At 45.4% G+C, this 17,336-nt stretch overlaps 1 protein-coding gene across 5 annotated transcripts in view; it reads left to right on the forward strand.

Moving 5' to 3' along the window:
* Btbd9 (BTB domain containing 9) overlaps positions 1-17,336 on the forward strand; it is a 397,758-nt gene that overhangs the window by 370,376 nt on the left and 10,046 nt on the right. For 3 of the 5 annotated variants that reach the window (XM_074082279.1, XM_074082278.1, XM_074082276.1), the window contains one exon: positions 9,355-9,433. The exons of 1 other annotated variant lie outside the window; for it this stretch is intronic. In XM_074082279.1, the coding sequence (XP_073938380.1) occupies positions 9,355-9,433 (79 nt within the window). Of the gene's footprint in view, positions 1-8,237; positions 8,940-9,354; positions 9,434-17,336 lie in introns of those variants that run through there. One more of the 5 variants, XR_012450652.1, reaches the window with a different exon arrangement.

A 17,336-nucleotide genomic window follows, 5' to 3' on the forward strand; every position in this document is an offset into this window, starting at 1 on the left:
AGCTTGAGTTGATAGGTGTGAGCCACAGTTGCCTGGCAAAATCTCCCAGTTTTTAAGTGGACGCTAACTCAATGTTTAAAACTACTCAGTAAACTAACAAACTATGTCTATGTGTGTCCCGTGGGCAACTTTGATCTCAGTGAGCCTAGTCCTGGGCTACTAACCCACAGTTTTCCTCAGGTCAGTAGTCAGATTAGACAAACGCGGCCCTATTTTCCCTAAGCCTGGCACTAAATAAATAGTTGTTGAATGGCAAATAGGTGAGTGGAAAGAGCCCAGAATTCCCAGTAAATCTGGGCAGTGAGACAGCAATAAAATCCAGATAAATGCTGTACAAAATAAAGAACTTACTCCTGGTGCCAGAGCAGAGGCTTCACTTTCCATGGTGCCTGACACCTGGGGCCGGGACCTCTGTGGACAGGGAAGGACAGGCCATGGGCTGACTTGGTGTGTGCAGTGGAGGACGCCCTCTGTAGCTCTGCCTCTGGGGAGCCAGTGGCAAAGACCTGCAGGCCAGTTTGAGGGCTGTTGGAATGCAGGGATTCCCACCCCAGCCAGCATTGTGGGAAGTGCTGTCTTCATCTTTAAATATGATTAAAGAGATGAACATGGTCCTGGGCCCATCACAACAATGAGCCAGACGCTAAGAGCATTGTGCGTGGAGGGCCTGCAGGCAGCTGTGGGGTCAGTGTTGGAGGCATCTTCCAGCAAGTCTCCATGTGCATGCACTGCATGTTCACTCACTGCGACCTTTAGCACCTCTCACGTCTCAGTGAGAAGGTGTCGCTGTCACTGCCGGAAGCTCAATTGACAGGGACAGCCTTTATTATTTCCTCCCTTTTCAAGGATTTTTTCCAAAGTTTCATGTTTGCCTTCTAGCCCTGCTCCCAAAGGTTGTAAATAAATCTGTTTCCACGAACCCTTTCCATTCCTCTTCACCACGGGCTTCATTCCTGTCCTGGCTCTGCTTGGTTTTTTGTTTGTTTGGTTTTTTTAACTTTAAAATTTTTATCAAATTTATCCACGTACATAGTTTTGACATTCGATTCAAGAAGAACCGCAGGACTTGTAAGCAAAAGCAACAGTCCCCAAAGTCACCTGCTTTTCTTTTTCCTATTTTAGAAAACCTTTAATATTTTGAAAAGGCAGTACATTCAAAGAAAATACATTTAGTATGGCTAAAATAAAAACCTACAGACAGTGAAATGCCTCCTTCTCACCCAGCTTCCTCCAGAAATAGTTTAAAACAAATGTGTGTATTCTTTTTTTTTAATATAAATTTCACATACCTGGAGATCTCCTGAGTTTCCCTCTGTCTCCCCCTCCAGCTGCCTAGTCTTTCCTTGTGGGGGCAGCAGGGATGTGCAGTCATTTAACCAGTGCCCTGTGATAAGCATTTAGATGGTTTCTGTCCTCCTGCTGTTCAGAGGATGCTGCCGTGCAACCATGTTCATGCTGCTTCCAGTGCTGGGAGCCATCCATAAGCTGGGGTAGTGTGGGGACCGCTAGCCCTGGGGCTCCTTAGGCCATCAGTCCACAGGTCTTCCAGCAGTGTGTCAAAGGGCCGTGCTCCCACCTCGTCCAGCATAATGTGCACTCATCAGGCAAGCATGTTCATCCCTTTTAGACTTTTCTTTTGTTCTCTACTTTCATATTTCTAAACTGTGTGCTTATTCTATAGTTTTCTTTTTTTTTTTTTTTTTTTTTTTTTTTTTGGTGGTTGTACTGGAGCCTTATGCTTGCTGAGAAGGCACTCTACCACTTGAGCCATGCCCCCAGCCCTTTTTCACTTTAGTTATTTTCAGATAGGATCTCACTTTTTTTTGCTGGGCTGGCCTCAGACTGGACCTTCCTATCTATAACCTTCCTTGTTGCTGGGACCATAGATGCATTTCACCACTCCCAGCTTATTGGTTGAGATGGGGGTCTCACTAACTTTTTGCCTGACTGGCCTCAAGCCACAATCCTCAATCTTCCTGATCTCTGCTTCCCACATATAGGATATTTACCACCATGTCCACCTTATTCAGCTATTCCTTAACTCCATTACCAAAATTACCAATTGTTCCTACTTTGAAAGTAAGGACTGGCTTTGTCTTCCTCCCCCAGAAATACACACAAGCTCTTCCTCTCACCATCCTCCTTAATTAGTTCACAGCTTTTCTCTGTATCGAAGTCAGTGTTGGCATTAACATGTTATGTAACTGTTGCTCAGAGTGAGCCATGTTCTTTTTCCTATCCTTTTTCCTAAAGGTAACGATTACTTAGGGTTTTTTTTTTTGTGACTTTTCTATATACTCACCACATACAGGGTACCGGAAGAACCCTTTCCCTAACTCTACAAGAGTCACAGTTTCTCTCAACTTGGTCTAACACATGTAGTAAATCAGTTTCTTCTCTCCCTCCCCACTCCATCTCTCCTTGGAGCCACGTGCCTTCCCAATCAATAGGGACTGGGTTCCTCCTTGCCCTCCTCCCTGGGACTTTCTGTTCTATTATCTGAGGAATTTGTGTTGATCCAGTTTTCTGGATCCCATTACCTTTCCTTGTCTTAGTGTAGTTCTTGGTGCTCATGGAGCAGTTTTCTGTAGTTTCCTGTGGATGCACTGGAGGTGAATTTTTAGATATACGCCTGAATGAAAGTATCTTCATTCTGTCTCACACTTGACTGGTAGTTTGGCTGGAAGCTAATTTTTCCCTCAGCATTTGGAAGGAAGTGTTCCATTATCTCCTAACTCCCAGTGTTGCTTTTGAAAAACCCCATGTGAATTTGATTCCCAGGTTTGTGCATTGACTGGCTTCCTCAAAAACCCTTCCAGAAGCACTTGCAATCTTCTAAGTTCTCTCAGAACCCTAACATGCTTTGGTGTGGATATTTTTCATTCATCATGGTGGTACTTGGTGGGCTGTGTAAGTTGGAAACTTAGGTCCTTTGTGTCTGCGAAACTTCCTCATGTGGCTTTGACAGCTCAGATCTTCTCTGCTCTTTCTTACTGGAGCAGCTACTAATTGGACAGTGGATTGCCTAGTTCAGTCCTCTCATTCCCTGTCTTCCATCCTTGTCATTTTGTGTGACGTTCTAGAGAAATTTTCTCCACTTACATTTTTTGACCTTTTTGTTGAATTATTTATCATAGTTTTAATTTTCAAGAGCAGTTTCTTGTTTTCCAAATGTTCCTTTTACATCTCATTTTATTATTTCAAAGGTATAATGATGCTTTTTTCTCTCTAAGGATACCTTAGGATTTTTCTGAAGTTTGATTCTGCCTACTAAATTGTATCTATATCTTCTGAGTTATTTTCTTCTGTGTTTGCTTTCAGTCTTTATCTTTCATGTTGGAGACTCTCTTTGGTGATCCTTGATGGGCTGTTCACCTTTAAACATTAGACATTGAGAAGCCTTTTTCTGGGAGATATGTTTGTGAGCATCATTGATATTTACCAGGAAGGGGCTGAGAGTGTCAGCAAGAAACCCCTGCCACCCAGAGAAGCACCATACCACCTCCTAGTCCTCCTCACTGGAGTGCTCTGAGCTGTGTGTGGTCATCTCCCTTCATTCATACAAGGTCATAGTTCAGCTGCCATTTTAACAGAGACACCCTCCATTGCACATCTACAGCAATGTCCCTCTCAGTCCACTCACACTGCTATGTTTTGCCCCATAGTGCATTTTTAACACTCTACTGAGTGTGTATATGATATATAACATATATGTTTGATGTGAGACATGCTATGTTCTTTACTACTCTTTAGTGGAGGGAGCAGAGATTAAGTCATGAGTTCTCTTTGCCATGTCTAACTGCCAATCTGGCTCCATCTCCCTAAGGTTCATAGTCTGCTACAGAAGATTCTGGCATTCACATATTGTTACAGCATATACAGCAGACTCATGTAATTTTCCAGATCTGAGAAGACCAGGCACCCTTGGTGTAGGATCCACAGGGAGGGAAGGGCAGCACAAGACTTAGCAAGGAGACCTGTTCTCAGCAGAGCTCTGCCATCTTCCTTCCTCCCATCACTGTGTGCCTATATGGTGTTCTCATCCAGGAGGGCCATACATAACAGCCCTGTCCACACACATGGGGACTGCATATTCTGCCCCGGTGGCTGTCATGTCTTCACTTCTTTGAGACAAAGATGTAGTTGTTCCAGGCAGCACACCACTTGGTAGATCATATCCAACCCACTCTACTTCCCCGAAGTCTTATATTTGCACTTGTCACATAAACACTTGCATAGTTTTGATCCCTTTCTTCTCTCTTTTATTTATTCCAAGAGCTGTTTAAAATACACAAAGAATAAGAAGTAATACAGCATTTCCTCACATTCTCATCCTCCAGAATTGACCTATAATATTTTTCACATACATTTGAAGTCCTTTTTATTTTAATCAAAGAAATGAATATTGCAGTTAACATTGAAGTCTCTCCTTTGTTCCCATCAGCAGTCTCCTCCCTTGCCCTCTCTTGTGACAACCACTGGCACAAATTTAGCACATATACTTCCAAGAATATTTAAAAATATTTAATCAGTAAGAATATTTTCATGAATAATGTGTAGTTTCATGTGTACAGTTGTATGCTGGCCTGCCTTTTTAGGGCAGCCTTCTGGGTTTGGATCTGTTTCCCCATGTTGCTGTCTGTGGAGGGAGCACCTGCCAGAGTCCTCCCATCCAGTTCACCATAGGTAGACTGAAGATGCACTAGGGTTGGGTGTGGCTCAGTGGCCAGCATGTGCAAGGGCCTGGGTGCCATCCCCAGTACTACCATAAAAATAATCATAAACAGATAGACAGCCAGATGCACTAATAACAGCCAGCAGTTACCGTGCCTTCACTGCGCACTGCACTTCTGTGTCTTCTGGTTGAATCCTCACACCCCTGAGTGGTAAGTATATACTATGATCTCCCTCATTCCACACAGGAAATGAGCCTTCAGGGAACACTTCATGCGGTCAGCTTGTGATTCACTCATGCATGTGATCCCCAAGGCTGTGGCCACTGTGATCCCCAGTACTGAAGTCATGGCACACACAAAAGTGAGATGTTAGTAATACTTTGGGGCCCAGGAAATAAATCCCAGGGGACAATGACTAGTCAGTGCACATCCTGGAAGTTATTTGAAGTTCCCTATTGTTCCCTTTGGTGGACAGAGCGCAGGCTAATAGTCACGAAGTCTGGCTTCTGTTGATTCTACTATGACATCCACCATGGGGCAGATTACTTACCTCTTGCCTACCTCAGCTTTGTCACCTCTGCAATGGAACTCACCTTGGCTGCCTGTCTACCCAAACAGCTCGTGAACCCCACCATGGTCCAGGGGTGGGAGAGACTTCAGAATGACACACTGGGCCATTTCTCACTGTCCTAGCATGTTCCTGCTTACATCTCAGATTTCATAAGCACAGCAGGATTTAATCTTCATTCCTCAAGCAGTGACTTTAGAAGGATTGTTTTAAATCCCTTGTTTTTGTGGCTTGTTTAATTACTACTATGGCAACAACATAATTTTTTCCCTGTTTTAGAGCTTCAGATATATAATTTTTCAACTTCATTATGAGTTAAATTGAGTTTCCTGGGTGGGTCTGGGAACCCCATCACAAGTGATAACTTTAACTGTGGAAAAATTGCATGTAGGCACCACACAACCAGTTACAATTTGTAGAACAGCACCAGTCCGTGAGCTGGCAACACTGTACTGCTTGTATTGTTCGCTAATTAGTTTGTGAAAGGATAGTTAATCTCCCTCGTGAGATTAGGAACTTCTTAAAGGCTGCAGCACATCTTGCATGGATCCCTCATGAAACCCAGAAGGTGCCAAACTCAAGAATGCATTCAAAAGTATTTATTTAATTCCTGCAAAGCCCAGCTGCCCTGCTGCCCCAGAAAAATGGGTGCTGGTGGGAGTCACTTGGATACCCCTTGTCAGTAGTCATTGCATCAAATACCACCAAACTTGATGACTCATAGATGAGGCCAGGGAAGCAATGTGTCTTATTCATGTTCATTAATTTTCTTGTAATACTTAGTAAATGCTAGTACTGTTGTAGGTGTTTTACATTTGTTAATATGTTTAATCTTCACAAAATATTTTAGATAGTTGTTCTCATTGTTCCTATTTCACAGATGAGGATACTGAGGCCCACAGAAGTTAAGCAGCTTGCCTAAAAGTTCCCAAGACTGTTGAAGGTTCAAACTGAGAATCAAACTCAGGTGCCTGGCACTAGAGCCCAAGCCCTGGTCACCAGGACCAAGCCCTGCTCATAGACCATGAAAAACCAGGATTAAGCCTGCTGTCCTAACTGTAACCCAGTGACCCTCTCCAAAAAGGATCCTTTCCATGGTAATACAGTACTGGCATTTTCACCAGCATGATTTTCAGATCATGACCTGTGATCTGTATTAAATCCTCAGGCAGTAGGCCAGGTTGATAGATTTTTTTTTTAATGTATACATATGCATTCTACCAAATTCAAACAGTACAGAAAAGTACAAAAGTAAAGTAAATGATTCTGAAATTCTTCCACCCAAAGCTAAATCTTTCTTTGGTGCTGGGGATCAAACCCCCGGCCTTATTACACAGGCTAGGCAAGCCTTCCACCAATGAGCTGCAGTCCCAGCCCCAAAGCTGAAATCATGAACAATGTTTTGGCAATCATTCCATTCACTGGCTCTGAATACACATGTACATGACACATATTTACAGATGGACATCACTAGGACCTCATTCTAGATGAATTGACAAGTAAGGAATCTGTAACTTGGAAAAGAGCACTGATTTGTCCTACAGAGTCAGCGAGTGCAGGGTTGGGACTGCAGTCCTGTGTGGAGTTTCTGGTTCATAGTAAACTCTCAAAGAGCACATTTTGCTCTTGTTCAGATCCTTCCTCCAGCCTGGCTCTGAGCTGGGCAGCTGCCACACTCCAGGGGCTCTCCTGGCTTTCCCAGAAGATGCGCTACTCAAGAAGAGGGTCTGGGTGCTTGGGAAGTAGATTATTCGTGTATCTGTCACCAAAACGCAGTAAGACTTGCTGTCTCCTCTCATGCCGTAACTGATGGTGTTTCCTGGCCCTGTGAAGTCTCATGTAAGGCAGAGTCCTTTGAGGCCAACAGTCATTGTAAGTGTGGCTCAGTGTGGTGATGACTGTTCCAAAGCCACTTTGTTGCTTCTGCATTGAGCAGCATTTAGTTTGAAGAGGTTGGGGAAATGGAATCTGGTAGCTTGGGAGGGAGAGGTGCTCATTACCTCATCCTAACCAGCTTCCCTTCCTGCTGATACTTTGCTCTTAGCATTGGTATCTAGTTCTGCTGAAAATGAAATCATATATTCAACTCTCAGGCTCTGTTAGTGAAAATGAACTCTAATGTGATTAGATACTAATGCAATGTAATGGAGGATTGGTATTAAATTGAGACCTTGTGATCTTATTACTCTGCAAATGCTCCCTCCTGCTCAGCCTGCTGCCCTGATCCCTGAGGCCAGGCAGAAGCCTGGTATAGAGAGAGGCCCTGAAAGGAAGGAAAGGTGTGGGAGCCCATCTGCCCAGGACACTCCCAGGCAGACCTCACTCCCTGCCCAGTGGAGGGAGAAGAGGAAAGGCCTCAGGGCCTAATGCTGGGCCTGCCTTTGCCCTTAGAGCCATGCATGCTTCAAGAATGGAGAGCTTCCATGTGCAAAGGCTTATCCTAAATCCAAAGTCACAGAAAGACTGACCAACATGGGGCTACAAAGCTAAGAACAAAAATCCTCATTCTGTTACCTCTCCTCATCCTCCCTCCCACCTCCATCCTTTTGCGAAACAGTGGTTCAAGCCCAGTTATTGTGAAGACCACGCTGTTGTCACTTGTTTTACTTTTACTTCCCTTTCCTGGAGGGTGCTCTGGGAAGCAGGCTGTGGACCAGCTCTGGTGTGCATGCTGTAGCTTCCTTTAGGGTAAAGGTGGTATTCTGAGCCCCACACAACTCCCCTTGCTTCCTCTTCCCTGCCAGAGGGTAGAGACTTAGCTCACAAGTGACTTCCAGCCCTGTAGAACCCCACTGCCTCAAAGACCTTCCCAGCCCACAGACTGCATCCCATCCACTGGCTCCTGATAGAGCTGGGGATCTTAGAGGAGCAAAGTCCCTCATCGAAGAAATGGAGGAAGAACTCAAGCCCTGGAGATAGCCAGGTGGCCTTTCCTTTGTGTGTGAATAATAGCGTTTTTATACAGAGAGCAATTTTTCTCATTCTGTTTTCAGAAAACTGCTTTCAGAGGCACAGCCTTTGCACACAGGTTGGTAACGACTTTTTAATGACCTTAAGAGGACTGGTGTCCAGGCAGCAGTGAATCAATCTCAGTGGGAGGTGCATAGTGAGAGAGAAGATGAAGCACCTGAAACCAAAGGGGGAAAAACAAACTGCAAATACATATATTTTCTTTGCTAGCATTGCTTGGTAATTAGACAATTACAGGAAACAGCTTCGCAGCAGCTGGCATTTTCACTGTGTGAGTGGAGGAGGGATGGCAGCAACTGTGAACTCCTCTCATTTATTATAGAAAATATTATTGGAATTTACAGTCATGGGTGCTACGCACTCTGCTGGTGCATTCTGATGAGCTCCTGAACGTTAGGCCAGGAGAGCTCTTCCCCTCAGTGTTGTTGGAGGCCTTCTCAGCTGGCCTAACCCAGGTCGATCCATGCAGAATTGCCTTGAAAATATTGGGTGGGCCACTCCTGAGAGTAGGCTCTGTTTGGAAGCTGGAAAAGGGTGGAGGCCAGCAGAGAACTTGCCTGCCACATGCCGTCTCTAGTGTGTGACCCCACTGGTCTAAGCCCAAGTGTAGGAATTTCCCTGCCTGCGGTGCTTCCACTCTTCTCCCAGGAGCCTCCAGGGCCTGCCCTCACTCATGCATATGTGATGAATTCCCAGGTCCTTCTCCAGAAGCCCTCTGATCTGAGGTAAGTCCTATATTATGATATGGCCTATAATATGGCCCCATATTATTGATGAGGGAATGCATTTTATGAACTCCTACCAACTTTGATTACATTCATATCCAGCTGTATTCTTGTCACGATGTGAATAAGGCCTATGCTTTGTGCTTGTTTTTAGAGGACTTGGTAGGAACCCTAAGTCGCAGTCACAGGCAGTAGGGGTACCTTCTTTGGTGAGATGGCAGGCTTTTCATGGGGCAATGTGTATTTCTTCCCTCAACTCCACTTTAGGGGAGCCCTGCCCCCATCCTTCCTGCAGCACAGGAGCCCCTCCGTCCTCAGGGGATTCTTCCTTTGATTACCAACTACCCCATCAGCTGCTCTGTCAGCAGGGTTAAGTGCAGCATCTAACCAGGCATATGGGTGTTTACTCTCACAGGTCCTGGCAGTCAGTTACTTTTGAAAGACAACCTGCCTCCTTCATCCGCATTGTTGGAACACACAACACAGCAAATGAGGTAAGGCTCTCTTCATGAGAAGTGTCGTGACACTTTCTGATGTCTAGGTCAACACTGTATCCGAGTGTTTGCTTTGCCTACAAATGGCCTGTTGTGACAGCTCTACAAAAGTCCTGCTCCTGCCCAGTGGGGCTATCATTATTGTGTCTGGATATCTCTCCACTAGCAAATGAAAGCCAACACCTACTGCTTGGCTTATTCCTCCAGCCTCTGCAGGATCTGCCACCACAGACAACTTGAGAGGTCAAACACCCTGCTCTGGCCCACGCCTCAGAGTCCTTGGCCCTCTGAGCATTGTATCTTGCAAATGGCTGCGCTGTGGGCTTGCTTTGCTTATCCCTCTCTCACTTTTATGTCATCCCATATGCAGTGTTTACCTCAGAAGGACCTCTGGTTAAAGAGAGGACACATCAGAGACGAGGAGATAGAAATTCCATAGGTAACGGAGAAGCATTAAAAGTAGTTACCAATCTGCAGTTTCACCTTCTGTGGTCTTTCTCAGTTATGCAAAGGTGTGCCACCAGGACAGTCATATGAGGCCCCATGCTTAGGACTTAATGCTCTGTGGCTCCATCTTGAAATTCTTGGTGTTTTTACCTTTGAGTTGTGTTTCCTAAGAGAAGTGTCTATGGGACATGGATTCCACAGCAGAGGATCATGGGCCCCACCTCCTGCCTCTTAGCTCCTTCCCCAGTACTGGTTGTCAGGCATCTGCTTGCTGGGTGCTGACATAGGTGCTGGAGGCTGGGATGAGGTATGAATCTCAAATGCCAGTCCTAGGAGAGGGCTCTGGACTCTACCAGCAGCTGGCCCAAGGGAAAGCCTGTGCCCATGGGAGTACGACATTAAGTAGGAGAGGCCTCAGAAGAAAAAAGTGTTTTTTCCGCTTTTTGAAAATAAGGGCTCTAGTTTCATTCAGCAGCTGGCCCCACTCATTTGTGCATTGTATTCATGGACTCAGAATTCTCAGAGCATGTCAAGGTATGTCTGGTCCTTCAAAAAATACTTTATAGGACTGGGGGTGTGACTTAAGCTCTAGGCTCTAAATTCAAACCCCAGTACTTTTCACTTTAAAAGGTGAAAATGTGATGATTTAGATTCATTTTGCCCTTATATTTAGAATCTAAGTGATCCTCACATACAATGTGTTTCGTGCAGAGAAGAGCTTGTAAACAGAAACCCAAACGTTTTCTCTTACCTCCTCACAACAAACCTGGAAGTTATAATAGTAAACCAGTTGCTATTTTTGAAAGCAAAATTCAAGAATTCTAAAAATCATTATAAAAAGCACTTTTTTCTTTTTTGCATGTATAATAAATAGAACCTAATTTGAATCTGTATTTTAATATATATCTGAGCCCCAACCCAAAATATTTTTTAAAATTTTGCCAATAAATTCCAGGTTTTTTTACCACTTAAGGTATGGTAATTATGTGTTTATTACTTACTAAATGTGAAAAAATGAAGTTCATCTTTATAAGTAACATACTGAACTAAAATCACATACTGTTTTCATTTGTACTTCTAATACAATGCATCTCCCTCCAAAAGACTAGTTTTTCACTTTAATGCTGAAGTGGACCTCTGAAACTATGTGTGCAGTAAAAGGAATTCTCAAATCAGAAAGGCTAAGAACCTCTGATGCAAATCTGGTTGGGGTCTCTTCCCGATCATCTCACGATCAAAAGAAGGAAAAAAACTCTTAGACATTATGTTTCAAAGCTTTTTTTTTTTTTAAACTCGGGGCCTGGTCTTTGCTAGGCAGGTGCTGTACCACTTGAGCCACACCCCCAGCCCTTTTTGCTGTAGTTATTTTTCAAATAGAGTCTTGTACCTTTTTGCCTGCACCAACCTGAACCATATTTATACTATGTGCATGCCACTACTACCTGGCTTATTGGTTGAGATGGGGTCTCACTAACTTTTTTGCCCAGGCTGACCTTGACCCTCATCCTGTGGATCTAGCTGGTATTACAGATGTGAGCCACGGAGACAAACCTCAAAGCTACTTTTTTTTCTTTCTTTCTTTTTCTCTTTCTTTCTTTCTTTTTTTTTGTAGTACTAGAGTTTGAACTCGAGGCCTCAAACTTGTTAGGCAGGTGCTCTACTACTTGAGCCACTCCACCAGCCCTTTTTTGTGTTGGGTATTTTTGAGATAGGGTCTCACAAACTATTTGCCTGGGCTGGCTGTGAACTTTGATCCTCCTGATCTCTGCCTCCTGAGATTACAGCTAAGACTATAGGCATGAACCACCAGTAGCTGGCTTTCAAAGCTACTGATGAAGAATCACTTCCTATTACAAAACTTCAAAGTTGGCATGAAAGATCTCTCTTCATGATGAGTTTCCCCCAAATATCTGTGTGAGTAGGGCCTCAGCCATTTGGGAGTCTGGGCCAGCCAGTTTGGATAGTCTGGCTAGTAGACACTATTTAATTGGTGATCTGTATCATTTGGCTGATGAGTAACTTGTTAAACTGCCTTATTGAATCAGTTATTGATCAGGAAAATTAAAGCCTCAGTGTAGTGTTACCAACTGGGAGTGATCTCAAATCATAAAACACATGATAAACAGGTCCGTAAGGCAAGATCAATGAACTTCCACTCTCAGAGCCACAAGAAGGCACAATAAGGTTGCAATTCCGTGGGCATGGAGGGGTGGCAGACTCTGGGAGAATGCACTTTGCTGGGACATCACGTGGAAGAAACGGTTTCTTCTTAAAGGATAGTGGAAGTGCAGAGTTTTGAGGGATGGTCCTCCTTGAGGAAAAGATGCCTTGGCCAGCTGGAAAGATGGTATTCCTGGAGACAGCTCTAGAGGAGAAAGGAAATGGCCCAGGCAGGAGGACACTCACTGCTGCATGGGGGCACAGACCAGGACTAGAGGCTGAGAATGAGAGCCCAGGACTCCTCTTTCTCACCATGGAGGGTGTCCTGGAGGCCTGGGAAATGGAGTTTTACTCATCTTGTCCCCACTGGGCTGCAGGCCACTCTAGCTGCTGAGTCAGCTTGGGCTGCTATAGCAGAACCCCACCAACTGAGTGCCTAAGTCAGCAAATGCTTCTTCGTAGTTCTGGAGGTTGCCATCTGGAGCCAGGGTACCCACAGGGTCTGGCTTTTGGTGGAACCCTCTTCTCTTCTGTCCTCACATGGCCTTCCTTGGTGCATGCACTCAGAGAGAGAGAGAAACTTCTGATACACTCTCCCTTCCTGTATCCTCTACTGTGTCCCCATGCTTATGATCTCATCTAACCTAATCACTCCAAAGCCTCACCTTCTGGTGCCATTCAACAGGGTGGGGGGTGGGGGGGTGGGAGCAGGATTTCACCACATGAATCTGGGGAACACAGGCATGCAGTCCATGACAGTGGTCTTTAGTTTAGAGATAGGACTTGTTTTCCTCTAGTTTCTCGGTGCTTGTGAATACAAAGACTGTGTTAACTTGAAGAAGTATAGGTGGGATTGGTTTTTACCATGACAGGCAAGACTGTCTTTATGCATAAAAGAAAGAAAGGTGGTGGTGAACTAACTTCCTGCCACATCGCCCAGCTGGGCCTACTACCACTACATTGGGAGGGGTGGCCAGAGTAGGGGCTCCTGGGAGTGGGAAGGCATTCAGAGGAAAGGGTGCTTAGGCTGTTTTGGCAAAAGATGAGAAATGGCCTGGACTGTGTGTAAGTAGCCAAGAGCTGCCCACCGTTCAGAGAAACCCTAAGTGGTTCCACATGTCCCAAAGCCCAGTGAGTTGACAGCTCCACAGCCATGACTGTGGATACTGCCTCAGCCTCCAAACAGCTAGCTGCCATACCCAGAGGGCATAGAAAAGGCTCCTGAGTCAAGATAGGCCAAGATTTTGTGCTCATCTGGCTTGGGCCAGGCAGGCCCTCCCACATAGAGAGAGAGGCTCAGCGTCCATCTGCTGCACGTGATTTCCCCAAACGCTCTCAGATGGCAGCAGCCACACAATCTGTGGAGGCTCCGATTTCCTGGTCACCTGTTTGGGCATGCTTCTGATTTCCTTCATCCTTCTATCCCTCTCCTCTGGGAAGTGCACATCTGTCGCTGGCATCTGTCTGTGATCTTTTGTGAACATCACAGCAATTAATTCATTTAGTTTTTAGCTACATTTATGACTTCTGTCAGTAAATTCCCCTACCACTTACCTCCTCCACTTTCCTCCATGACCTCCTGCTCCTCTGTCCTCAGTTCCTCAGCACACTCGCTTGTCTTTTCCCTTCCTGCCAGTGTGTGTGTTTTCCTCCATTGCTCTCTTCCCTGTGCTCAACCTGGTTCTCACACATCTCTTATTTCTCTCCTTTACCCTTGAAAGGTTTTCCATATCTGCCCATTTGCCTGTTTCTTTTGTCTTCCTCCCAGTCTCTTACTAGGTGGCAGACCCTTGTCAGCTTGTCTTTCAGCACATCTACCTACCCTTAGGTTGTTCTCAATCATCTGATGCTCCCCAGGGTCTGTGGCCAGAAAGTTCACTCCTGGCTATTTCCTCAGTCACTTTTTGGTGGTCTCAGTGGCCAACGTGGCAAACACACATTCATTCCCATGTGGTTGTCCACTCATCTCCACTGCTGATCTGTTCTGAGCACCTTGAAGGGGGTGAGGCAGACATTGCTCCCCTTTCTAAGTCTCTCCACTATGGAAAAGGTTAGAAAATTGGCCCTGTCAACACCATCAATGTTGTAGACCTATAAAACTTAGTCAGCTGTATTAAAAGGAATAGGAGTTATGTTTGTTTTTTTTTTTATGACTTTTCTGATAATCTGGGTTTGGGAGAAAGCTATTGGTTGACAAGAGCTCAAAAGAACTGTGAGAAAAGTGAACTTTTGGCAATATAGACAGGTTACTGCTCACAAGAACCCACGTGAAAGCTTCTGCCGAGTCGATAGCAAACCCTGAGGATGGTATTGATGGCTGCACACAGCCCTCAGGTTCTGTCTTGCATATTGGGTTTGTGTAGGGAGGGGAGAGGCTGTGTCTTTTTAATCTTGGAATCTCTGCACCCTGCAGATGCCCAACATATATAAGCATAGTGCATCTGTTAGCTGAGTGAACAAACCAATGAATGATTCGCTCTGGACAGCAATCTCTCCTCCCATCAGTCAGATAAAGGAATAAAGGAAAAGATTCAGAAAAATAACTTTTCATTATCAAGAGAACATGGCATTCTGTGACAATTTCTGTAGTCATATTGAGGATTTCTTTAAGCCACAAACTTTTGTAAATGGAGATGTACATATACCAAATATCCCAACATCTCTTAGCTTTGAGCACTTGTAATAAGAATAATAATTACTATAAATGACAATAATAGCAGCTAGTATTGACTGAGCACTTGTTAAGTGTCAGGCACTATTCCAAGTTCTTTGTACTTATCACAATATTTAATCCAAGTGATGGCCAGAATGTGGAGCAATGGGCACTGCCATCCTGTGCTGGGGAAGTAACTGGTCTCTCTCCATTCCCTCTGGGTAGCAGTCTGATGCTATCTAGTGAAGCTGCTCTTACCATAGCACCCAGCACCACACAGTGGCCATCTGTCCACAGCAGAATGAACAAAGCAGTATGTCCTGCATGAACCACCATCCATGTGGAGGTGATGATGAACGACACAAAAAATACATACACTGGAGTTCCATTTGTGTAAACTCAAAGTAGGCATAACAAAATACTAAGAAGAAAAGGTGTGGGGGGGGTGATTGTTATCTGAGCCAGAACTGTGGTTTTCTCTGGGTGGGGAGGCTGGGATCAGGGCATGTTACAGGCCCCTGCCTCTTGACCTAGATGGTATTTCTGTGGGTGTTTACTGTATAATTATTAGATAGACTATATCTCTATGCATGTTTCGTGTATAGTTTTCACAGTAAAAAGTTTGGTTGTAAGCAAAAAGGAAACTGAAACTGAGAAATGAATGCTAAGTAATTTGCACAAAGTCACCTGCCATTGAGAGGCAGTGTGGAATTTGAATCCAGGCAGGCTGGTTTTAAAATCCAGGCTGCTGTGCCTCCCAGGAAGGCCCAATAAACTGTAAGGTGCAGAAGTGGGCTCTACTCTGCCCTAGCCCATACTCAGGTAACTCTGAGTCCAACTGTTCTTGTGGGCTCACTTTGTGTACCAGCTCATGCTAGGGCTCAGGGAGAAACTGAGGCAGGGTCCTTCCTTCTGGGATTACAGCCTCACTGCGTGATAATCGGTACCCATGAAGAATGCCTTAACCCTGGGTGACATTTCCAAGGGTTGCACCCAATCGATGGTAAAGACAGATGTGGGGGTTAGGTGATGTGGCCAGGTGCAGGGCTAGATGAAGGAGGGGCATGTTCCTCAACTATGAAATGGATTCTGTGACCCTTGGGTGGATATCATGATGATTGTGTCTCAGAAGGTGCAAGCCACTCTGCACCTTGCTGCCACCGTGTTAGGAATAGTGATAGGTCAGCGTCTTGTCACAGGCCACACCAGCAGGACAGAAAGTCTGCAAGTGGTTGCTTGTGCTGCCCTCCAGGACCACTCAGCTCAGAGCCTAGAGTGAGGCAGAATTTATTTACAGGATTCTGTCAGGCCAGAGAGTGGCTCTGGGCTCCCAGTGCCATCTTTGTTCCCATAGCAACATGTGGCTCTAGTGGGGAAAAGAAAAGAAAAAAAAAAAAACAACAGGGAAACAGACTCTAAAAAAACCCTAAATAAATGCTCCTCCCTGGCCTGATGATAATTATTTTACAGACCCCTGCCTGGGGTCTGACCACACCCTTCCTTGCTCCCTGAGGACTCACTGCAGCTTCCTCCCTCTGAGGGTCCTTATCTAGGCCACATGCTGGCTTTTGAGGCTAGATGTCCCAGGGAGCAGCAGCAGGGATGAAGCAGACAACTGGAAGCAGAGCAAAAGGAAAGAAGAGGAAAGCCCCGCCTGCAGAGCAGCCTTTAGAGCCGACTGCTGCTGGGGAGCATGAGGTCTCACATCCCAGTGGCCAGGGGAGAAGGTGCACAGTGAAACCTGCACAGGCATTGAGATGGCCTAGACACACCCGCTTCAGGTGGCAGTGTGAACGCCTCTGCTATTTGTACCAGGTACAAGCTGCTAGTCTGAGAGAAGGTGACAGGAACAGCAGGGGCATGGGGACAGTTGGACACAGTGGGCAGCCTGGCACCTGTAAGCTTGCATAATAGTCGTAGCAGGGGGCTCTGACCTGGATCCCCACCACACTGCAGTTCTTGAGGGCAGAGAGGGTGTGGTGGCATTTTTGTGTCCCTGGCACCCAGCACAAGGCTTGGCACACCATATCCCTCCACAAAGCAGACTGGGAAGGGCATTGGTGCAGGATTCTGAATGAAGTTGGTTCTCAGGAATCACTTGTGACTACCAGAGCTGGGGAGGAAGGAGAACTGAAGACCACAAGGTTCTGTCCTTACGTCCTTGGAGAACAAAAGTCTGGAGACATTTGTTGCAAGAAAATACAGGGCGAGGAGGAGCAGTGATAATGGTGAGCCATCCAGGCAGAAACATGGATTTAAGGATTATACATGCAGAAAATGGTCAAGACCAGATGACCTCACAAAAGAACAAGGAGAGTCTAGAAGGGAGCTCTGAGAAACAGTTAATGCCAGGCAGGGAAGTAGGGGCTGAGGAAAGGAGGAGAGGGGAGGGAAAGGACAGAGGAAGGGGCCTGGCTCAGAGGCAGGGGCCTCACTGCCAACTTCACCTCCCACCAGTATGTGACCCCAAGTCATTTCATCTCCCTGCCTTACAGGACACTTGTCTTTAAAATTAAGGAGAATGAAATGAAATGAAAATGGTTTCCTTCCCACTGAAAGGAAAAGACAGAAAAAAGTTTCATTTGTTGCGTAATTATAAAAGAAGAACTTTTATGGGCATCCTTATGATTTAACTTCTAATTA

This window comes from Castor canadensis, chromosome 8 (genome assembly GCF_047511655.1).
Source record: "Castor canadensis chromosome 8, mCasCan1.hap1v2, whole genome shotgun sequence".
In the NCBI taxonomy this organism is placed as follows: domain Eukaryota; kingdom Metazoa; phylum Chordata; class Mammalia; order Rodentia; family Castoridae; genus Castor; species Castor canadensis.